Genomic DNA, 23,587 nt, shown 5'->3' with positions numbered 1-23,587 from the left:
GCTTTTCAATTGCAGGCTTCGCCCTAAAGCCACTTTTGGAAATTTTAAGGAGAACACCAAAACAATTTGGATTTGAAGATTCTTGAGACATTCAAAAAAAAAACCTCCATTCAAAAAGTCATCAGCAGAGAACAGTGAGAAGGCAGGACAAGGCCTCTTTGTGCACACTTATCGTGAAGGGACCTTCAGTACTTGGAACGTTGCAGCAAAACAAATGATCCGTTCAGAAAGAGATTCCAGACGGCGATAACGCAAAGGGCAACCGTTGGAGCAACTTTAAGGCCTCATTTGTGAGGCAAATTGTTTCCATTCAAGATGTCTGAGCGGCGCTGCGCGGATTGGAACGGGCCGGAAAGAAGACTCGTAGCTGAGCAGCGGGATGTGTGACAGGGGGGCTGATGACATCCAGTTCAACAGCAGCTGTGGTAGCTGGTGCTGTATTAGAAAGTATGGGTAAAAAAAACAAGAAGCATAAAGCAAAACGGTGCCGACCACAGTGAAGTGGGTGGCATGGTTCAATAACTGAACAGTAGAGAGCAAATTTTTCAGTGTCTAGACAATCAATTCCGATGTTTAAGATCACATTTTGATTCCGAATTGATTTTTATTTTGGAAAAGAATTTTTCTAATCAAATGGTCCAGAGATTCTTGTTCAAATTATGGGAGTGACAAAAGAAAAGATAGTGTAAACAAATTACATTTATCTTAAACTAGGGCTGAAATAATTCCTTCAACAATTGAAATATCATTCTCAAATTTTGTACTTCACTAACAGTTAACTGGAGCATATAAGATCAAAAATAGGCCACCTGCTCAAAGAACAAGATATTCAGAGAATAATTACTCTGGTGTCTATCTCTAGGGATTGTTTTGGGCAAGAGGCAGGGTACACCCTGGACAAGTCACCAGTACATTACAGGGCAACACAGAGATAGACAGGACAAACAACCACACACACACAATCAGACCTTGGGAGATTCCTTTAAAAGAAAACCAATAAACCTTTTAAAGTTTTTCTTGAATAAGTAGTTTCAAAAGTAAACAAGGTATTTGTTTTCACTATGTAGTAAGGGCCCGTTTTTATCTCGTCCCACTTTTTTTTTGTAACAATTGGACATCCCCTAAAAGATATGATAGTGATTCACTCTTTCTGCTCCAACATTTTGAGTCTGTGAATTCCCTTTGTGTGGGTGTTGCAAAGAATCTTGACTCATTCTTCCATCCGTGCTCTCTGCATATCATGGAGATGGTGTTTTCACATGGTAATCTGTTTGTTTCATCCCAGTCCTCCCTTAAGATTGCAATATTTGCTTCCTTTTCCCTTTTCTCCCTTATGTAATCGGTGGTGTTTACACCCTCTCATACAAGGGCGCAAACACCACGCCCTTATTTGTAAGGGTGTGTAAAGATTTGGAGAAGTACAGATTTTTGACTCATCTGTACTTCTATCATTATTTTAATCAACTTTCACTGGGAGCTATCCAGTATCCAAAAATATTTTTTTTTATTTCCTGATATACATAATGCCACAACTGGAGGTAGCCATGGAAATCCCAGTTATTCAAAGCAACATAGATCCTTTAATTTCTGAAAATTTATTGATCTGGGCTTTTTGTTTCTCACAACTTTCCTATGAATCTTTGACTAATTCTTCCAGTTTTTTGAATATACTATCTAATTTATTTGGCTCAAAATCTAACTTATATTGCCTCATTTAGACCTGTAACAATAAGCAATAAATCAATTAACTGCATGGTAAATTAAACAACAATCATGAAAGAGATGCTCCGCTTTAATATCATTGAAAAGCTGGCATTTTGAAAAACACTGCAAACATTTGACATCCAGTACCAATAAACTTCACTTACCAATAAATAAGTGACGTTAGCTTCACTTATTTTATACAACACTCCTAACTGCCAATTTTACTTAATTATTCAACTGTCTAATATATTAATCATTATATTAATAATGATTAAAAGTTTTTTGTTAGAAATTTCATAATCCATCTTAATTGTTTTTCTTTTATTTTTGTATATTTCAAATATTTTCCAGTACTATTGTTAAATATTCTTTAGACATTAAGTTTTTAATCTTTGATTGGGTCTACTTGCATTAAAGCTGCAGTATATAATGATATAAAAAATATATTTTTTATGTAGCTATTTGTTAGCTACACCATGTTGTGTGTTTAATATGAGTCAGATGATCTGTGAAAATATTGATCTCCTCCGACTCCTCGCGGTGCTGGAGTCGGAGTCCGACTGAATAAATGCACTGCTCATGAGAAAAACAACCAATCAGAGCCATGAGGAGGGTATTAGCGCTGTCAATCAACTTTGTGAATGTGCTGCTATATATGTTGGTGGTGGAGAAACCTATTTATCCATCTTCATGAGCAGTCATGCTTACGTCCCTTACAGGCTTCACAACAGGCTTTGTTGACAGGAAAATGAACAGCATGCAAATTGGCATGATTGACAGCGCTAAGACCCTCCTCCTGCCTCTGATTGGTTGTTTCCAAGTTAAAACTGGGAAAAGGAAGCGGAACTTAATTTTTTTCACAGATTATCTGTCTCATATTATACAGTCACAACATAGTGACAGTTTCAGTAAATGTGTAACAAAATATTTTTTCTATAAAAGTGACATACTCAAACTGTAATATGCCATTATTATCATATTCGTTGAAAATAGTCCTACTTCCAAGTTATAAGTTATATTTGGTCACAAGACTAGCCCATATGTCCGACTGACTTTTTTCAGGCATTTCAGAAACGATACCCAGACTTCTAAGTAAGTTGATGTCAGAATCCCCAAAGCTGGTTTCTTCAATATCCAACAGTGCATGCATTTTTTAAAAATTCCCCACTAAACACAATCCAAACTTACGGCCTCAGTGTGGATGGGGTGCACAGCAAACAGCAGCGTGGCCAGCAAGCTAAAAGTCTTGTCCAGGAACAGTCGGCAAACCCGCAGGAAAAGCATGCAGACGACTCCGTGCAGAACGATGTTGAGCAGGTGGTAGGAAGCCGCAGTGAGTTCACTGAAGAGGTAGTTGAGTCGGAACGTGAGCACAGTCAGTGGTCTGTAAGACTTGTGGCTCCTCTCCTGTAGACATTTTACGATTCAAAACTGAAACTTAACCAAAATATGATGCCGCAAAGGAATGCAGCGTTCAATAAATGAACCAATACTCAAGTATGCTGGAGGTAGGCCTTTAACAGATACTTGCCTCGGCCATCGGTGTTCCCCAAAAGTCATTGAGGAACAGGTTGCGCAAAGGCGTGGAGGGCCGAAGGTCCTTGTTGTCGAGGATAGCTGAGACGTCGTCAAACACAAAGCCGCATGCCAGACTGTTCCAGTAACATCCCATCACCAGCCCAGTCAGAAGCAATATCTCCTTCCATGACACAACAGCCATAGCTGACCCAAGCCGTCATGGGTCACTGTGCAAGAGACAAACCAACAAACAAACAAGGTCTGAAATTATTAAATGTAAGAACAGCAGGGAGTTTTTATTTGGGGCAGCAATGGCTGACTTCAAAATCCAAGACAACAAAATCTACTCATAAGTTTTAAAAGTAAGATCTTCGAAGAAAATGTTTAGTTTTTAAAGATAATTAATTATCCTACCAAACTAAACTTTTTACAAACATCAATATAAATGTATTGAAGGTAATTAATAACACATATTTAATACGCAAATAATACCAAACCATAAGGAAACTCTGTATATTGAGTCTAGGATTGTGGTAGCACGTTCTATGAAGACTCTTGCTCATATTTTTATTTTATTTATTTATTTATTTATTGTATGTTTTAATCATTGTTTTCTCTGACAATTATTTGGATATTGTGGAGCTAGGAAAATTTTTGCATTTACTTTTTTTTTTTTTTTTACTTTACAACAGTTGCTATGACACGTAACTGTGGTTAAAAAAAAACATTGTTTTTCAACTTGATGAAGATGATTAGCATCTTAAAAGCTTACATGATACCTGAACTATGACTCTAAATCCCAAAGTTGCCTACATATTACCTCGGAGACAATATTTACTGTGAAATCTTGGATCTGTTTCTTGAATATTGAGAAATGTCAGAAGTACAATACTTTACCTTACTAATGTGAGGCTATGTGCTATGATCTTATGAGAGGAATATGTTGTTGAAAACAAGGTCAGATTTACTACATCTCAGTGTCGAGAACTTGTAGGGAAATTAATCTTTCCTGCAAACAGTAATCAAACCACACCAGTGCTGTCAAACCCAACAACATAGCTGACACTTTATGTCACTCATTAAAGCACACGTTACTTAATTAAACGAGAAATGACGCTGTCATTATTTTTTGAAAGACGTGATACCACAAAGTGTCGAGTATTGTGAAAATGTCAGGTTCGCTAATGTCCAGTTGCGTTAGCAACTTTAGCGGGCAATGCTAATTAGGTTGCTACTCCTCTTTAAAAAGACTGGAAATGGTGGAAGTGTAATAATTTAGTTCTGCCTTACCGAGGAAATGCAAGAGCAGAGACACGAGCTCCAGTCAAACTTATCATAAAAGTTCAGAACCGTACAGACGACTCGGAGTTTTACAGTATTTCATTTATACCAACTAGCTTAAACGCACCGCAGCTATCCCTTCCGGTGCAGAGGTGAGCGCGCAAGTTGAACATTAGCCGAGCTACGAGGGGGAGGAAAAAAGAGTCAGTGGCTTGTTTGAAGTTTTAAAGCATCTGCGCGACCAGAACCGCATTAAAATGCCTTGATTTGTTTTAACGTTACACGCTTGCGCTGTCCACGAGGTTGCGCTTACTTTGTTTTTCTTTCCACCAAAAGCTCAAGGTTCGTGTCTGTTTTATTTTTAAGTAGCTGTTGTGTGAGCCGTAACCTAGCAGCAGCAGCAGCAGCCAGAACTTGACGACATGGACCTTTCAGGATAAATGTTTGCTGCTACTCTACCTGTGTACCTCAGGTTTGCTTCCGTCAAATCTGACATGCATGTCTGAATTCAACTAAATGCTTTGAATACGTCTTTAAATCAAGGCTTTAAAATATAAATCCTGTACGGCTCATTCTTAACAATGAGTAGAGTTGTTTTTGTTTCCCTATATAAAACCGTAATAATGTATTATTGACAATATAATCAAGTGGAGGCGCTCTGTCGCAGTAAGCTCACTAACGACATTAATTGACCGAATCTTTAAAAACATCCCTTGTTCAGAATGCCGCCGACTGGTCTCATATGGGATAAAGTGTCGAAAATTGATCCAAAGACTCTTGATGAATGTGAAAAAGACGAACTGGATGAAGTCTTCCACATTTTTGTTGCGGTAACTATTTATGGTTTCTATTTTACATAATATTGACATGCTCAGTGTTCTCTGCCTTCTTGATTTTAAAACGCATGCTTGAGGAATCAAAGCATTGAAAAATATGTCCTCGCAGTTTTCTTCTTTTTTGCAAGTTTGTCACACTTAAATGTTTCAGATCACCAAGTAGCAGAAATTCAAAATAAGCTCTTAAATTATAGTTCTGATTAATAAGGGTGAAAGCAATCCAATCTAACCTGGCTCCTTCTAAAAACATTAATTCCCTCCTAGGTCCTAATTGCTTATGCCGTTCAATTTAGAAGCGCCTTATGTTTTCTGGAATTAAATGACATTTTGTCTTAACTTAGATCATCTAAGTATCTTCAAAGGGTTTGGATGAGTTTCTGTGGGTTGGAAGGATTTCTGGTAACAGTCTCGCAACAAATCCTGAGATGCTTCAGTCTGAAGTCTTGCTGTATGACAGTCACATGACTGTCATGACATTTTAACATCTCAATTCCCAGACAGCAGAAACAATATGTCCAGGATGACACCATTAGTTGTTGGCAAGCACTGCTAAGCCTTCCTTAGCCTCCCTTCGTGTTGTCAGATTGGTTCTATTGATGTGATGTACTGACTTGACACATTTGACAGGAATCACAGATAAATGTGGCTGGTGAAGTTAAACTCTTCTATTCCAGGTAAGTTGACAGTTAATTCCTGATTTTAAGGAATGATGTTTTTTCACATAAGGCCAGAATGGTTTTATTTTAAAATTGCTTTAGTGGTCTGAAACATTTAAGTTTAACAAAAAACAGAAAAGTGTGAGGGACAAAACATTTTCATCTGTATAACTTGAATGGAATTGAATTCATGCATCGAACAGGCATAACATTGTGACAACTAATGAGTGAAGTAACTTCATCATGAACCCTATTTATGGCAAGTGAACATTTTTTTCCACACTTTGTGTTACGAAGTGGATAAATGGGCAAGCGTTTGATGAAAGCCAAAACACGGTGGCTTAGCCAGAGTTGAGGACTGTTTTGGTACGTGGTGGTCGAATCAAATCATCATCACATTATTAACGTATCCAGTAGAGTAAATGTATCAAACTGTTTTCACACAATATTCAAACTCTAGATGTTGGATAGAGACTTCACTTCCACTGAAGCCAACACACAATGTAGATTCTAGCAATGTTGAGGGGGGATTAGGTTAAATCATAACGTATGTCATCAATTCAGCAGAGTTTTCAACAGTAATAACTGTAAGACATGCCTTCCTAATGCCATACAAGCCCTGTTGATGTCTTATCAAAATGGATTAACAGAAGGAACGGTAGTGAACGGACAATCATGATTGCAGGGTCATGATTCACCAAGAGAGCAAGGACTGGCCTGTGTGGTCCAGTGTGGTAGACAGTGATTCAAAAGACAACACTGATATACAACTGGATAGACAACACTCTGATATACAATGGTTTGATATGAAACGGTCTGACAGACAACGTGCCGATACATGCCCTCGCTGTTGTTACCTGACCACCTCCTGAAAATCCAAAAATGGCCAAGGAGCTTTGGCCGTAGGGAAAAAAATAAAATAAAATAAATATATATATATATATATATATATAAATTCCCTTCTCACCCACCGCGGGTGGTCTTATCCTCTGAGCTCGGGTCCTCTACCAGAGGCCTGGGAGCTTGAGGGTTCTGCGCAGTATCTTGGCTGTGCCAAGGACTGCAGATTTCTGGACTGAGATGTCTGATGTTGTTCCTGGGATCTGTTGTAGCCACTGCTCCAGTTTGGGGGTTACTGCCCCGAGGGCCCCGATGACCACAGGCACCACTGTGGTCTTCACCTTCCAGGCCCTCTTCAGTTCTTCCCTGAGGCCCTGGTATTTCTCCAGTTTCTCGTGCTCCTTTTTCCTGATGTTGCAATCACTTGGTATTGCTACATCTACCACAATGGCTTTCCTCTGATGTTTATCCACTACGACAATGTCTGGTTGGTTCGCCATTACCATTTTGTCTGTCTGGATCTGGAAGTCCCACAGGATCTTAGCTCTGGTAGTATATATATATATAAAACAATCATGTCTTAGGGTTATTCCATCATCAAAAGCTTACCTAGAGTGCTGCTTTGGCTCATTCATGCATGATTGATAAATCCTTGACTTTATCAATCAGTATATAACACACTGCCCATTTACCCTAAGCTCCTCTTTAGAGCTTCATTCCCCACCCGAGCTCCTGCCCAACAGAGCACCCTTTCCCCCTTGCATCCTCCACACAGCTCCTCCAGACTAGCAGTAGCAGCAATTGACCAACAATTGCCATTCTACTCAGCTCATCATACCAGCTACTTCCTAGTTCAACACTCCAAAATTGATTGTAATTGGCATCATGGAGAAGCATTATGGTGATGACATGTGGAAGGGGGGGGTGTCTAAAAGGATAGAAGCTTCTTGAAGAGACGGAGGACATTTCAGGGCACCATACGGCTGTCACGTGAAGTCAAATTTCTTTACATTTATTTTTAATATGCACATTTTCATAATATCTGGAGATAATATAGTTGTGTGCTATAAACAAATGCATAGTTATGGAAAATACATAATACCCCCCTTTAGAAACTGATGCTCTTCTTCTATTTTTCCCGATGTTGGGGATTTTATGGTATGTGAATCATGTTTGCTTAAAGAAATCTGGCCGGGGCGTGTTATGGTTCTGACTATATTTCGCAGAGAAATCTTGTGTTGACACATACCACCCAGAGTTGTGGTCGTAATGTTATGCCTGATTCAGATGCTTCATGTAGATCAAGTTGTCTTCATTTTGGTATAAAAATATATATATATTGTTATTCTTTTAACATTATTCAGTTTCAGAGCCGCTTGGTGGATAGTTCTTACATTTGACACAGCAGCTCAACATCTGCTGAAGTCCTCACTCAGCAATAAAATCTGAGCATCTTTACTGAGCTTTGATAAGTTGAAGAAAAAAAATATCTTTGCAGATATAACAGAATATATATATATTTTTAATTTAATTTTATTTTTGTGGTTTCACCTCTTGCCATTTTCGACTGCGAGACATGTACTCCATCACTGTTATTATTAGTTTCGGTCCTGCACTGTTGAAAATCTTTCCGACTAAATCATGTTTTCCATGCAGACAAAAGAGTGGGACGTGAAGGATAAAGCCAAGGAGAACATTATACGTGTCCTCCAAGTGGGTCAGGCCCTGCTAAAGGTGTCGGGTTTTGTTGCTTCTACACTCTGCTCTCTCCTGTGCACATCTGCTCGCTAGCTCACAGGCATGATTTATTTTTGAAGAAGGAAGAAAATTTTATAGTTTGTAGTGCTGCTAGTAATGGTTGTCAGGGTTTATGGTCCTTGGTTGTAATGTTACACAGACATGATGGATGTTGGTTGGTTTTAGCTCTTCAGTCTCGTCTGTATCTCCACCTGTTAGATGAAAGAGCGTGAGGTTAAGCTCCATGAAAGCTTCATCGACGATATCGGTGTACAACACGTCAAAACCGGTTCGTAAGCACACACCGTTTGATGGAAAACACATTTTTTTTTATGAAAACAGCATGTTCATAGTGTTCCTTTTTGTTCTCTTTGTGCTCCATTTGTTCCCTAGAAAATGAGCTTCGTGCAAAAGTGTCCAGGCTGGAACAAGAGCACAAGGTAAGGCTGTGGAGCAATAGTGTATTTCAGGTAGGGATGCATGATATTTGGGTATTAACATCAATACAGTGAAGAGCTAATCTCTTGACCCTTATTTTGATTAATCAATTTGCATAGTGTAATTTGCTTAATAAGAGATTTGTCTTTTATAGAATTTCAACTGGATGAAGCTTAACTATTCCACTTGCGTTTTTCTATATTCTTAATGCAAAATGTATTTTTATTATTTTTTTGAATCTGTATGTCTTTTGAGTCTGCATATTTAATTTAAAGAGTGCTAAATTATATAACAAAAATTTCATTTATTGATTAATCACAATTAATCTGATTAATTGTTTTCAGCCCTAATCGGTATCGGTCCAACAATTAAAAATGTGTCTTGACTCTCGAGGCAATTTAGAGTTTTTTTTTTATTTTATTTTATTTTTAATTAAGTTTCTGTTCCTTTAACTCATTTTCGTTTAATTTTACAATGAAGAATTGACTGGTTGCTGTATTCAGGGAAACACATCAGAGTTTGTGGTTTTTAATGTGACAAAATGTAAAAAGCCAAAGGGGTGTGAATACTTACAGATGGTACTGGTGACCCCTCTGTCGTGAGTGTGACCTGAAACCACTTTTTCTGCCTCTTCACTTCCGCCATCAAGGCCAAACCTTTCAGCCAATCACAGAATGTAATCTTGGCTACACCAGGATTGGTTGTTGTGATCACTGCAGGAGAGCACCTAAGAAGATTATCTGCTAATTCCATGCGCAGTCTTAGCATTTACTTCTTGTTTTGAATGAACTGAAACTGAGTTACTATTATTATTATTATTATTATTATATTTGTTTTTTTCTTTTGGCTTTAGAAGAATTTGCAATCCCACTATTTGTTTTCGCAAAGAAATTAATCCTTGTTTGAGGCCTTTAACAATCACAGCTGAGCCGCACATTGGCTCTGTAAACAGAAGAAGATGATGAGGGACTAAGGTGGGGGTTGTTTTTCCTTCTTCTTCTTACTCTTCGTCTCCTCTCTGTCTCGTTTCCGATCAGCAGCTCGGCACTGGGCCAGATAGCCGCTTTCTTAGGGATGAGATTCGGCAGCTCGAGGCCCAGCTGGAGCAATGGGAGAAGGAATTGACCCAGTTAAGAAAAGACATGGGCAAGGAGAAGAAAACCAATGAAGAGGTATGAGTGTGCCACCCACAGCACCTGCATGTTTTACACCACCGCAGGAGTCTTTGGGTAACCTTCCTGTTTAGTTTCCAAACAGAATTTTTTGGTTTGTCTTTAAAAAAAATACTACATGGATTATTAGTGAACCGTATATGGATTATGTTTTGGTAAATTCCAGTAACAAAGGATTAAATCTTTAGAAAAAAACACTTTGTATTGCAAATCTTAATTTCCTCATTGAGGTAATCAGATTAGTCATTGTTTGCTTTAAGCATTTAGGCACCCTGCACTGAATACATTTCATATTAGACAGAGTCTTGTTAGCTAAGCTAACTGTGTTGAATTACATGATAGAAATGTATCTGCACATTTTGTTATGTGTTTCCTTTTCCTAGCTGATTGTGCGACTGGAGGAGGCTGAGGATCAAGTGAAAAAGTTAAAAACAGAGGTACGCAACCGCTGGGAAGCTCCATCTTTCCCTTTCATTCTCCTCTGTCCTCACCTGGTCTCACTTGCCCTCATTTCTGCCTGATTTCAAATCTTCTTCATTTGTTCTATTCTTTTGTCTGTTTCTTTTCCATTGGGACAGTTAAAAAAATCTAAGAAGAAGGTAAGAAATGTAGAAGCTGTTGTGACATAAAATTAGATCACATTAAAGAATGGAGAATTTGATTCTGTTACACACTTTACAACAATTTAGCCCATTCTGGGTCTGTTAAAGTAGCAAATGTATTCAGTTCAAAAATACTCTTATTCATTGTTGTCACTCATATCATCCAAGCATCTCCAACCAGTCATTCGCTGTACGACAGTCTCAGGACTGTCATGACATGCTAACCAGTCAGTTCTTGGGCAGTAAAGACGATAATCCACAGTAACAAGTGATGGATGACATCATCAGTTGTTGGCAAGCATTGCTAATGCCTTGTTGCTGGCGCTACAAGGTGCCATACAAGTAAAATTTGATTTATTGATTGATTGACAGTTAAAGTAACACATCTACAGAAGGTAGAAAAGCAAGTGATAGATTAGTTATCACATATCTTTTTCAAACACCTTGATGTTCTTATCTAAATTGCCCCAAAGTTCCATGACTGACAATGGCTGAAAAGTCCAAAGCAATTTTCTAAAAAGAAAAGAGTAGCTTTGACGATTTTTGTCTGGTTGTTGTTCTTCCTGAAAGCTGTTCCTGCTTTTCTTGTGCCATGGTAGAATGTGCAGCTCCAGCAGGACGTGGAGTTCTACCGTGGAGAGCTGGAGCAGAAGGAGCCGCTCACCTCCCGAGACGATGGCGCCGAGACTCAGAGGAAGCTCAGCCTGGCCAACCGCCAGCTCTACCAGTGCCTGGATGACCTGCAGGTTCACAGAAACCTCACTTACTAAATGAGATAAATTAGTATACCCTACTGATTTTTTAATGTTCTTTTAATCAAATCATCTTTTACAACTCCTTTTTTTATGACTGTCGACTCTTAATGTGCACAACATGTGTTAAACGTCGAGATATTCATTTATTGTTCTAATTTATTGTTGTTATTTTGCATCCAACAGAGAGCAGAGGATGAAAATGCACACCTGAAGACACAGAACGAGCAGCTGCAGAGAAGCCTGGAGGAGTCTGTGAAAGAGATGGAGAAGATGACAGATGAGTACAACAAGATGAAGATCGTTGTGCAGCAGACTGACTCAATTATGGACCAGCTCAGGAAAGAAAGGGATCACACGAAGCTTCAAGTAAAAGCCCGCTCTTGTTCTACTGCTCCGTGTGTGTGTGTGTTTTTTTTTTTTTATGTCCGTGTTTTGATCCCACCCTGAATCGGTGGGTGGTTTGCAAAATATGTTTCCATGCTGAAATGAGTTACGTGGTATCATTTATCATTCTTTTGGAAGGTCAAAGAGTGTGAGTAATATTATCAAAGAAAAGCTGCTGTGTCCTATTTGTTTTGAAGTAGATAATCTAATGTTTCTGTGCACCAAACTCAAGCAAGGCTTTGTGTTGTTTTTTTATGTGCAGGTTAGAGAGCTGACAGAAAAGATTCAAAGCATGACTGAAGAGAATGACCCAATCATGGCCGCTGTCAATGCCAAAGTAGAGGAGTGGAAGGTGAGTGGCAAATATAGGCAATAATGCCTAGGCTCATTCTTAATTTTTTATTTTTTATTTTTTGGACAGATATTCCTAGCAAAATTGACTCTACGGAAACCCTTACATTGCCTTTGGAGAAACATTTTGACCGCATTAACTCATGCGGCTGTGGTCAGAGGTTTACATTCTCTCATCATGGGGTATGAGTGTCATTCATTTTGGGCGTTTGATATTTTATTCAAACCATTCTTTTCCCCCAGACTGATGTGTTAACACCGCAGTAATTTTTAAAAACTGGGTGCTGAAGTTGCTTATCTGTTTTAGATTTTCTCTAATGCACACAGATTAGTCAGATTATTCTAAATAAATCCAGTTAAAGGGGCAGTATTATGTGTTTTATACGGGTTCCTGTTAACTTTAGTTGTTATAAAACATACTGTATATACCAAATATGACTTGAAAGAAATGTCACTTTCTAATTCAATGTCTTGAAATCGGGGCTCTGTCTCTTTAGAAACTGCCTTTGTAGCCATCACAACATGGCTTCAATAACGTTTCTTATCAGCGTTTCACTGAGCAGTAGCTCCGATAATGAGCTCAGCAGTTCTGCCAGGTGTTTGCTAATTGCTGCTGGCTAGTCTGAAGGAGCCGAGTTGGGGATTCGCGGCAGAGGGGTGCGCTATAATGTGGTATCTTGGAAACTGCTTCTCTGAGGAGGAGCTTCGTCCTCGAAGGTGGAACAAGGTCCAACTAGGCGTTTTGCACAAGTGAATGGTTGCCATGGGAGATTCAAGGATTTCTCAAACATGCATAAAAGAATCAAAGCAATAATCCAGGTTTGCTTTTGATTAGGGAATAACATTGTAATGTGACATAAAGCTCATAAAAGGCAGTTTTACATAAAACTGTCCCTTTAAGCCCAAAATTATTCATAAGCCGTCTGGTTGTCTTGTCCCTGGGAGTACAGTTAGAAAATGTATAACACAAAAAAAAGCCTAAAATGACCCTGGATGTGTAGTTCTTAGGCTAGCTGACAGTTTAGGTCAGCATTTTTCTTGTGTTTTATGTGTTTTAAATACTGATCGTGCTTCACCTGAGTATAACACAGCAACTTGTGGTTACTAGATAAACACGTCAGTACGTTGTTCCACTTAAAACAGGTACAAAAAGACTTGAAACACTAGGTTGTGAGGGTCCTGTCTCTCTAGTTTGCTTGATTTATAACAAACAAGCAAGTCAACTGCGGTTTAGTGAAATCTCTCCACCACCAGATCTATGGAAGCACAGGAAAAACACCAGACAGTTGTAAGTCAAATGAAATTTAAAAAATCAGCCTGGTGTATTGGCTGTTGAGAACAAAGTTGCTTTCTTTGTATTTGCCTTACTTTAATATTTTCAAGAGACAGACTGAGTGTAAAAATGTACAAATAGTTAATTTTTTTAACATAAGTTCTTATTTTTTGTCTTTTGTGATTTTATTGTATTTTGTTCTCTTACTTGAGTAAACATTAGCCTGTTGCACTGGTGATGAAATATTTTCCTCACACAGAAAGTGCTGTCTGGGAAAGATGAGGAAATTTTGGTGTACCAGCAGATGATCCGTGAACTGAGAGAAAAGCTGCGCTCTGCCCAGCTGGACTTGGACAAAAGCAACATAATTGCCCTGCAGCAGGTGTGTCCAAAAATAGCAAACAGAGGAGTCAAACATCTTCATTTATAATTATATTCTGATTCTTCCAATGTGGTGCCTCTAACAGTGCGGCATGTTGCAGAAGATGGTACAGTAAAAACACAAAAAATACATATACATATTAGGGGTGTACCAATAAATTGGGCCAGATTTTCTTGATTTTGAGTGATCAACAATCTTATATGTAAAACCAATCTTATGCTCTGATATTTTCTACCTACAGAAAGGACTGAAAATCAGTCTTCTGTGACAGACATTTGACTGATAAACCTGACATAAAAGTCACATCTGGTCATGTTCAGTTAACAATAGCCTCCCCACTGTTGGCAACTTAGTGAGTTTGTTGCTATATTTACTATTCAGACAAGAAATTACAGTATTGGCCAAAATTGAAGTTGGCAGGTCAGGTGTTTTAAAATAAGTGATCAGCAAGAAAACTGCAATCGAAGCACCTCAAGTAATATGTATAAAATATGTAGAATTAGGTTGTTATAAGATGTCAGGTAGGTTTGCTATGGAAGGCTTTGTGTTTGCACCTGTCGGTTTGTTTCATTCACATGCCACTTTCCAGTTTTTGACTTCTTTTCTTGTTTTGCCTGCATCATTACCTCTTTTTCATTTTTTTATTCTCATCCATCTGTCCTCCCTTCCTTCTCTGTCGCTGCTCTGGCCCAGGTCATATACGAACTCTGTGGTGTAAGTTCCATCCGTCACGTGTCTCTGCTTGTTTTCGTCTTAGAAGTTGCCTCATAGCGCCCACAGCGAGTCGAGTTACAACCCTGTTTCGTCCGTCGCTGAACTGTCATTATTCAGAAATGTCTGCAAATGTCCCCCCAGGCCGTCCAGGAGCGAGATAATCAGATTAAGATGCTGAGTGAGCAGGTGGAGCAGTACACAGGAGAGATGGAAAAGCACGCTCAGCTCATAGAGGAGCTGAAGATGTCCACAAACAAAGACAGAGGTGTGTGTGTCCATGTTTAAACTGACCAATCAAATGTCTTTTGTTTTAGTTATTGCCTTCAAGTTCAGTTAGAAACAAAAATGTTATTTGTGAAATTTTTTGTTACCAGATAAAGTAATTATAGTCAGAAAGTTGCTTCTTGAAAAGTATTTATTTTAGCTTGTGGACAAAAATACTCATAAAAAGCATTTTACTTTCTGTGAGGAATGACAGTGATAGAAGTGATAAGTTACAGGCTACTAGTTTGGTTTCACGGTTCGCCACGCCGGTTTAGTCTTGCCGCTCCGATTAGCGTTCTTGTCATGCAAAGTTAGCTGCCTTCAGCCAAGACATTTCTAAACGTTTAAAAAGCCAGCTGTTTCCTTCAGAAAGTGGTATGGACCCAAACACAGCTGACAAGGCAGAATGTGGGTAAAAATCTTTGTTGTATTTCTATATATTCAAGAATTTAGCAGCAAAAAGGAATTTTGGAAATGAAAATGTTGCCTAATTAATCGACTAATTGCAACTAACTAATTAGAAACCCTTTAATTAAAAACTAATAAAAAAATTTAATCAAGTTCCACCACGAGTTTGTAAATATTATTGTAGAAGCATTCCAATCTGAAAAGGGAACAGTTAAAAAACACCTTTAAAAGCCACAATTCTAACAATCATACTTTTGATGGACTTATGGGAACTTGTGACTAACTTGGATTTTTAATACTGTTTGGCTGGTATATGTAGTTTCTGTCTCAGGTGCTCCTTCGACGTTACAGCAGAAGAAGATGGAGGAGCTGCAGTCCAAATTGAAAGTCATGGAGGCCAGAGCGATGGAAGCAGAGCAGGCCTTCAGACAGGCAGAATTGCATGCTGAGGAGAAAGACAAAGCCTTTATTGAGGCATCAAATCGCCTCAGCCAGTACGAGTCTGTAAGTCCACAAATACCTTTTTTTTTCCTTCCTTTGTTTTTGGCCTCTGCTTCCAAGGCTTGTTTTTATCCAAATCGAATGAACTGACTTCTAATTTCCCAGAAATAAGGCCTGTGATTTTTTTTTTCACCATCCTTTAAATATGGATGTTAAAACGCCTATGTGACTGTGGCGTGATCAACATGCTTTTTGGGTCCACAGGCGTAGTGTTTGTTTGGGGTTTTTTTCACCAAAGCTAATGGCACCCTGACTCCTACCTCCTCTCCTTCTTTTCCCCCAAAAAAGAAGGAAATAAACAAAAAGACGAGACGTGCTTTTTTATTTTATTTATTTTTTTGACGGACAACAAATCACAGAGCTGTGTCTGTATTGCAGGGCACTTACGGCCTGGAAGCAGCCATTGCCGAGATCAAAGAGTGTAACAATCAAATCAGAATGAGAGATCGTGAGGCAGAGGCCATGACCAAAGAGATCAACCAGCTGGAGCTGAGAATCAATGACCTCATGGATGAAAACGAGGAGCTCCGGGAAAAACTAGGTCAGAGTTTTTAAAAACACCACTGTTCTCCGTCTGCTTATACAACGCTGGCTCATCTGAGGCGGGGAAATTTCTAACGAGTTCTTTTTTTGGTGGGATTTTCCGGTTGTGAGCAGGTCTGGAGCCGAAGCAGGAAGTGGATCTGACAGAATTCAGGCGCACCAGGGATCTCAGGCAGCGCCAGTACAAAGCCGAAAACCAAGTTCTTGCCAAAGAGGTAAGGCTGCGTTCAAAGGAGATCAGACTGTTGCTTTTAGAAGTGCTGGAGAGGCCTCATGTCAACACGCTGCTGGATTTCTTTTCAGATTGAGCGACTGGAAGAAGAGCGGCTGGAGCTAAAGAAACAAATCAGGCGCATAGTGAAAGAAAAAGGTGAAAGCCCTGATTTAAATAGTGCAAAGCATTTCATAATAGGCCTGTCGAAATACATCAATTAATCGCGTGATAAATTAAAACCAGCATAATAATTTCCATCTCCACGATTTGTTACTTTCTCTTTTCTTTCTCTCTTTCTACCAAAACTGGAAGACAAAAATCTTCAGTTGGGTTGGTCTGAATCATTTGAAGGACAGTTTTGCTTACAAGGACTTCATAATTAATTCAGACACATTTTTATGAACTGTTTTGTAAGTAGAGTTGAGAAACTGCAGTAGAAAATTTAATAAGATTTCAAGAGGGAATCTGAAACTAAAATATCAATCTCATCCCAGTATAATCGATTCGATGCAGATTTAGTATTGGTATTCACAATAATTTGGATTGATCTGCCTCCCTCTATGTCTTAGTTCATTTAATTGATTGCCATTTGTTAACTTCAGTGTTTTTGAGGACCAGCAATAGGCTATAAAATAGGTCTAAAAATAGTTTTGGTCTCATTTTGAAAAAATTTTCTCATTTTGTTCACTTTTCTGTTGGGATACTGAGCTCCAAAATGCAAGAAAATACTTAGAATAAAACATGCACTGTTTTCACGTTAACATTCCATATGCCGTTCAGCATCTCTGTGAACTGTTTCACATTTTGTCATATTACAACCACAAGCTTAAATATACTTTTATTGAAATTTTATGTTGTAGAACACAAAGTTATGCATAACTGCGACATGGAAAGGAAAGTATGGATGGTTGTTCGACGAGTTTTTTAAAAAATATGAAAAGTTTGATGTCCATGGTGGTGATCTGGACATTTTATGGCAACTTTCGGTTCATAGGAAGCTGCAACTGAATCCAATGAAAGGTTATGGGTTCTGAATAAAATCAGAAAGCGTGAAACTGAATCTCTAGAAAAAACAGGAAAAATTAAGATGCAGTTGTCGATTCTTGAGAAGAAGTGTGCTACAGCTGCTTAAAATTTTCATTTTTACACTTAAACCACTTAACATTTGTTTCTGGTTATCAGCTGTGCCTACTGGAATCCCCCAGTCAATTGATCAGCTGGAGGAAGATGTCTGGTCCAGCAGAAAAAAAGAGACACAAGAAAGAATTTACACTGATGACGAGCTCAGACGAAAGGTAAAACCCATTGCTCTTTTTTCCTATAACAAAAATTGTTGGGATAAAAAATAGATTTGTTCATTTATGTTCATATTTCAGCACCTAAACATTCAGAAGTAAGTTCACAGCTCCCACCTAAATTAGTTCTTGCTCATTTGTCATTTGTCGTCCAAAGTTTAGCCGCCTTGCATTAGTAGAATGTCTTGTATCTGCTTTATTGTCTCTACTTACATAAAAGCAGAATTACTAGAACATCTGCTTTCTGTGTAAAACGGGGTAGAGTTAGGATTATTATTTGGAGATTGCAACTTCAAAGGTGCTCTGTTTAAAATGATGACGTGTAAGCATTTATTGCATCATTTATCATGATAAAAAAATTTCACAATAAAATATTTTCTGATTTATCCTTCCAATTAATTATATTTAAATTCCTTTTTTCCCCAAAGAACTATTGGGATTGTTGCTTTTCCTGTTTTCGCCGTCATCTTTTCATCAAGAACATCAATAAATGTCAGAAAATTTAAAAATATAAATTAATGGAGCTACTGTGTGCAGCTTAGTGATATGAACCACACCTGTTATGTGACTGGTGTCCTGAAAAAAGAGCATTACACACTTATCCAAGAGCAGCCTTTGTGTTTCATGTGATCATAGTCACAGTTACCAAAAAACAAGTAATAAATAATTTACACTGTCACTTTTATCTCAAAAATATTATGATCCAATTTTAAGTTTGTCCAGGTTTTTATTCAAAAGCTCTCAGACTTATAGAATAGGTTAAAGTGAGGGAATAACATCATACATATATTTCACTTCATCTGTTTCTCTGACATTAACTTTGCATTGCAGAATGAATACCTAGAGAAAGAACTGAGCAGCAAGAAAAGGGAGCTGGAACTTCACAAGTCTGATTTTCAGGCTCAACGTGAGTTTGAGATGCTCTCAGAGAAAATACGCTGTTGAATTGAATTAGTAAACAGCGTATTGACTGTCTCAAAGGGCCATTTGTTTGCTTTTGTCCATGTGTGTCACGGTGTGTCCATCTACAGTGGCAGACCTGTCCAAAGCAAAGAGAGACTTGGAGGCTACGCTGAAAGATGTTCTCCAGGCCATGAGGACTAGTCAACAGACCGGTTCTGATTCTGCTAGCAGTATGAAAAGCTTGTCTAATGTTAGTATCTAAAAAGATTGAGATACAGTTCTCGACTTAATTTTTTGTCCTCTTACAGCTACACAACTATGTCTGTTATTTCCTCACCTTCCTGAATGTCTTTTTTTTTTTTTTTTTTTTTTTTACCAAAACTGATTTTGTCAACAAAAAAAATCACCACCTCTACATTTTCAAAAGATGTTTTCAGCAAAAAAAAAAAAAAAAAAAAAAAAAAAAAGGACCATAATTTTTTGAAGGTTACAATATTGAAAGTAGTGTGCTAAAAATAGCGACAAAGTTGCTAAGCTAATAACAGTTCGGTTAACAATAGTCACCTCACTGTTATCAGTTTACTGACTTTGTTGCAATTTCCAGGTGACAAAAAATACTTATTTTTCCAAATTCGGAAGGTTTAGATTTTTATTGTAATTATTATTATTATTATTATTATTATTATTATTATTATTATTATTATTATTATTATTATTATTCAATACCAAGGAAGCAAATTTGACAAAAGTCAGAATTTTTAATGATGATGTTGGCGATCGGTCAGAAAACTGCAATTGGTGAACCCGTATTGGGCTCAGTTGGTTTCGGTGTGTCCGATATTACTTCTTTTTTTAATTTTTTATTTTTATTGAATGTGACAAAGAACCAAAAAAAGACAGAAGAAAGCCCTGAGCCTCTTTGTTATCTCTGTCACTTGGTAACTCAACTCAAAACAAAAGCAGAAGGACATAAAAATAAAACAAATGCACCAGATTGTGAGGCAAAATTTGTAGTGAGGCACGGCAGAGGAGGATACTGGAATGGCACTGCAGCATCAGACATGTGCAGCAGGAATTATCACAAGTAGATCAGATAGAAGCCACATTGCTGGCAGATGTTGGAAATAATATTTAACAGAGAACAAAATGTGCCCTTCCTTTGAAGTTCATGGGTGTGCATTTCTTGTAAATATAAATCTGATGATTATAGACGTGTTATTCCGAGGAACATTTAACACTTGAAGTGAATGAAAATGATTTTTAATGGCTTGTTCTTCCAGGGAGAACTGATTTAGAACCGCAAATTTTCTGGCCAATCTGAATTTATTTAAGATTTTCTCTAATCTGACAGACCCAGAATTTATACACAGGCTAATAATGTGTGTTTTTAATGGTTCTAGAATGTCTTTTGACTTGAGAAGGCCTATCAATATCTGGTGAGAGATCATAACTGGCTGCAGCTGGAGGTTTCTCTTTATCATCCTAAAACTCCAGTCACAGGGTGTTTTTTATCACATTTGTCGCAGACTTTAACCAGGTCTGATGTTAATTAGCCAGTTTTTAACCTTTTTTTATCATTAGAACTCAAAATCTCATCATCAGATCAGTAAAAATGTCTCTACCAATCATTCCTTTAGCCTCCCACTTGCACTGAATTCTTGTTCTGAACTGCACAGCACAGAGGAAGTATAGCTAAATCATTTGTCAGCACAAACACATCCCCTGGTTTTACCAACCCTTTTCTTCTTATTGTTTAAATCAACATGAAATGTTTGCTCATGGTCCGCAACCTGAACTAGTGGATTTCAGATCGGTACTAACAGCCTAGTTAAATACAGTGCATGGAGTAAAACCTCTCAACTGATGACAGTGAAGTACCCATGGTGAATAAGAATTCAGTTAGAAATTAGAGATTCAGTGTAAAGTAGTGGGCCTACTTGAAAACAGTGATGAATGCACTGCAAAAATACGACATTTTACCAAATGTTTTTGTAGTTTAATTATAATAAAACACTTGAAATAAGGCAAATAGATTTTTTGTAACGACTCTGCTGCAGTAATCAATGCGACTAAACTCATCTATGAGTTTCTCTAGACTTTTCTAAGGTATTAGACATTCCTTTAACCGTAATGTTCTTCAGGTGATAGGAGACCGACTTTGTAGCTGTCTTTACATGACTCTGGATGTTCAGGTCAGAATCCATGATTACAGAGATTTCGGACATGATTGCGAGTTTCTAGCTGTAGTTACTGAAGCTGTGAGCTGACGCTTGATCGTTTTGCGTTAGATCAAGAAATAATAACTTCTGCTCTGCCTTGGACGCAGCGGTATGACGAGTTTTTCGCCATACTGATTATTACATAAAATACACCTGTTCTGAGGACGATCGATGATTGGAGCTCATTAGTCACAAAGCTATGGATGACTGGCTGTGCTTTAAATACAAATGTCTGCTAATTTTTGTCAATATTTTGCTGACATCAAAAAACAGAATCTTGCAATTGCTGTGTTTTCATTAAGTAAGAAATGAAATCAAAATCACACGTGAATAAGCTTGTTTACGCAAATAAGTCATTTAAAATTATTGCAGCGATAGGTGTAAGCAGTTACATGAACTATATTCTTATTCAGCCATGGGTCTAGCACTCATCTGCGTTTTGGGAAAACTGTTTTACAAAGGAGCTATGAATTCAACACACTAGAATGTCACAAGCTTTTAGTAAACTGTGTGATGCTGAAAGCTCTAGTGGAGATAACTGGGCATTGTCTGAAAAAAAACAAACCAAAACAAACCATCATCCTCCTGTCATTTCCTTTTTTCTTTTTTTTGTCATTTTTGCCCATAGTAACATGCGGCTGTTGGTTGCGTGCAATGCGAAAAAAATGTCTCCATTGCAGCTTTGCAAAAATACATCTGTTTCTATGCGGCTGAAAAACAACTCATCTTTGTGCAAAACCATTTTATCAAAACATGGGAGTTTTTTTCAAAATACGTTTCCCTAAAGCTAATTTGTTTTAGTAATTTAAATTTGCACAATAATGTGGTTAATAGAAACGCAGATAGTGAAGACTTCCTAGTTTTCCAGCAACACAAATAGTCACGGCTCCCCAGACTGAATTACTTAAATGAATATCAGATCAGCACACACATTGGTCAAGAGGTAGAGCAAAATGTCCGCAATGTTGTAAAACCTTTACTGTGTGATGGTGGTTGGTAAAACTAGACCACAATTAAAAGGTTGAAATTTACTTGTCTGTTATGTGTGTTTTCAAACGTCCGACTGGAAAGGCTTCAGTTGGTGTTTATGTGCTGCATGCTAACGGTTCTCTCTTTCTCTCTCTTCGTCTCGCCTCAGGCTTTACATGTGAGCAGCCTTGGTGGGCAACCTGAGACTGACCTCAACTCTCAAATCCATCAGCTGGTGGGCCGAAACGAAGAGCTGAGGCAGGAACTGAAATTGGCTCGAGAGGAGGCGAGCAGCAGCTTCAGTGACCTCGTCAGAGCCAAAGAGAAGGTACGATGAGGTGAAAAAACACCGGAGCCCACAGGAATGTTTTTATTTTATTGTTTTTATAGCCTAGAATGTCACTCTTTGGTTTTCGGCTGTTGCCAACATATGCTGGGTTCCTTTCACTTAACAAGAGAAAGGAGGTAAACAAACCCGTGTTTTGGCATTTTGTTTATATTCGGTTTAAAAGTTCTAAAATGTGAAAGTCTGAAGCAAATAAACTTTTAATGAAGAACATCTGCCAGAAAACACTGCTTGCCAAATGCTTGTGAGATTCTTGTGCTTGACAGAAGAAATGTTGAGTATTAAACCGTTTTTTTTGTTTTGTTTGTTTTTTCATGTAGCATGAAAAAACTACATTTAAATACAAATGTCTGCTAATTTTTGTCAATATTTTGCTTTTCCTGCCATCACCATTGTTGTTAAAAAGTCAGTTTTCCTCTATTGTGGTCTAAAGGTTTGGGATGTTCCAGAATGCTTCTTCTATTTTTCTCTAGAACTTCCAGAGGATCCCACAGATATACATTAAACAACAAATTTGGATGAACAACGTCATAAACGAAAGTTGGTTGTGTTGAAATGCTTGACCGATGGGTTGTGTTTTGACGCCTTCGTCTGTCAGGTGAGCCATCTCCAAACTGAGCTGGAACAGCTCAGGCAGTCAGGCAGAGGTGGAGTTCTCCCTCGACCTCTGACCCTCCCCGAAGGCCTGGGCCCCAGCAGCACCGAGGTCATTAGCTCCTTGAACGAGTACGCTGTTCGACTGCTTCAGGTCCGACCTACTTTCTTCTCAGTTTTCCGACTTCAATAACTAAACTTTCCTTTTAGTTACAATTCCTTTTAGAGTCCTTTTAAAAATCCTCGTCTACTCTTGTTTAGGAGCTGAAAAACAGGGAGGAAAAAAGCAGGAAACTTTTAGAAACCCTGGAAGAATACAAAGAGAAGTTTTCTGTCATAAGCCATCAACAAGGACTCCTCTATAAGGAATATTTAAGGTAGGCTAACATGACTAATTTAGAAGGCAAACTGTTGTAATGAGCTGGTGGTAAGGATGTTGTTCTGATTATTAGTGAAAAGGCAGAGTGGCAAAAAGAGAAGGAGACATTCACAGACACAAAGAACAAGCTGGATGAGCAAAAGCAGGTGGACGATGTGAAAATTCAGCAGTTCAACGTAAGTCACACAAATGAATTGCTGGAACATGAATAGAAATGTAATTTCCTACTTATTTTCTTTTTTGTTGTTGTACACCTAAAAATGACAACATCATTCATGTTAGAGTCAAACTGTATTGCTGAATATTTCT

The 23,587-nt window shown here is 38.1% G+C and overlaps 2 protein-coding genes across 6 annotated transcripts in view; one reads left to right on the top strand and one right to left on the bottom strand.

Moving 5' to 3' along the window:
• The window catches only part of tmtc3 (transmembrane O-mannosyltransferase targeting cadherins 3), a 33,804-nt gene extending 28,942 nt beyond the window's left edge, over positions 1-4,862 (bottom strand). The window contains exons 1-3 of one of the 2 annotated variants that reach the window (XM_055033842.1): positions 4,817-4,862; positions 3,236-3,449; positions 2,893-3,111 (exon numbers count right to left, since the gene is read on the bottom strand). In XM_055033842.1, coding sequence (XP_054889817.1) covers positions 2,893-3,111; positions 3,236-3,424 — 408 coding nt within the window. In that variant the 5' untranslated portion in view covers positions 3,425-3,449; positions 4,817-4,862. Of the gene's footprint in view, positions 1-2,892; positions 3,112-3,235; positions 3,450-4,512; positions 4,644-4,816 lie in introns of those variants that run through there. The other variant, XM_055033833.1, reaches the window with a different exon arrangement.
• Positions 4,852-23,587, top strand: part of cep290 (centrosomal protein 290) — a 53,741-nt gene continuing 35,005 nt past the window's right edge. For 2 of the 4 annotated variants that reach the window (XM_055033802.1, XM_055033794.1), the window contains exons 1-25: positions 4,852-4,975; positions 5,225-5,333; positions 8,492-8,569; positions 8,792-8,861; positions 8,966-9,012; positions 10,048-10,182; positions 10,566-10,619; positions 10,761-10,781; positions 11,384-11,530; positions 11,723-11,905; positions 12,186-12,275; positions 13,807-13,929; positions 14,623-14,643; positions 14,785-14,908; positions 15,635-15,819; positions 16,195-16,357; positions 16,474-16,574; positions 16,663-16,729; positions 17,756-17,868; positions 18,700-18,775; positions 18,900-19,021; positions 22,129-22,287; positions 22,904-23,053; positions 23,161-23,276; positions 23,352-23,454. In XM_055033802.1, coding sequence (XP_054889777.1) covers positions 4,944-4,975; positions 5,225-5,333; positions 8,492-8,569; positions 8,792-8,861; positions 8,966-9,012; positions 10,048-10,182; positions 10,566-10,619; positions 10,761-10,781; positions 11,384-11,530; positions 11,723-11,905; positions 12,186-12,275; positions 13,807-13,929; positions 14,623-14,643; positions 14,785-14,908; positions 15,635-15,819; positions 16,195-16,357; positions 16,474-16,574; positions 16,663-16,729; positions 17,756-17,868; positions 18,700-18,775; positions 18,900-19,021; positions 22,129-22,287; positions 22,904-23,053; positions 23,161-23,276; positions 23,352-23,454 — 2,589 coding nt within the window. In that variant the 5' untranslated portion in view covers positions 4,852-4,943. The remainder of the gene's footprint in view (positions 4,976-5,224; positions 5,334-8,491; positions 8,570-8,791; positions 8,862-8,965; positions 9,013-10,047; positions 10,183-10,565; positions 10,620-10,760; positions 10,782-11,383; positions 11,531-11,722; positions 11,906-12,185; positions 12,276-13,806; positions 13,930-14,622; positions 14,644-14,784; positions 14,909-15,634; positions 15,820-16,194; positions 16,358-16,473; positions 16,575-16,662; positions 16,730-17,755; positions 17,869-18,699; positions 18,776-18,899; positions 19,022-22,128; positions 22,288-22,903; positions 23,054-23,160; positions 23,277-23,351; positions 23,455-23,587) is intronic. The other 2 variants (XM_055033820.1, XM_055033811.1) reach the window with 2 other exon arrangements.

This window comes from Poeciliopsis prolifica, unplaced genomic scaffold, assembly GCF_027474105.1.
Source record: "Poeciliopsis prolifica strain line A6 unplaced genomic scaffold, Auburn_PproV2 SCAFFOLD001, whole genome shotgun sequence".
Taxonomy (NCBI): domain Eukaryota; kingdom Metazoa; phylum Chordata; class Actinopteri; order Cyprinodontiformes; family Poeciliidae; genus Poeciliopsis; species Poeciliopsis prolifica.
This window is presented reverse-complemented; position numbering and strand designations above follow the sequence as displayed.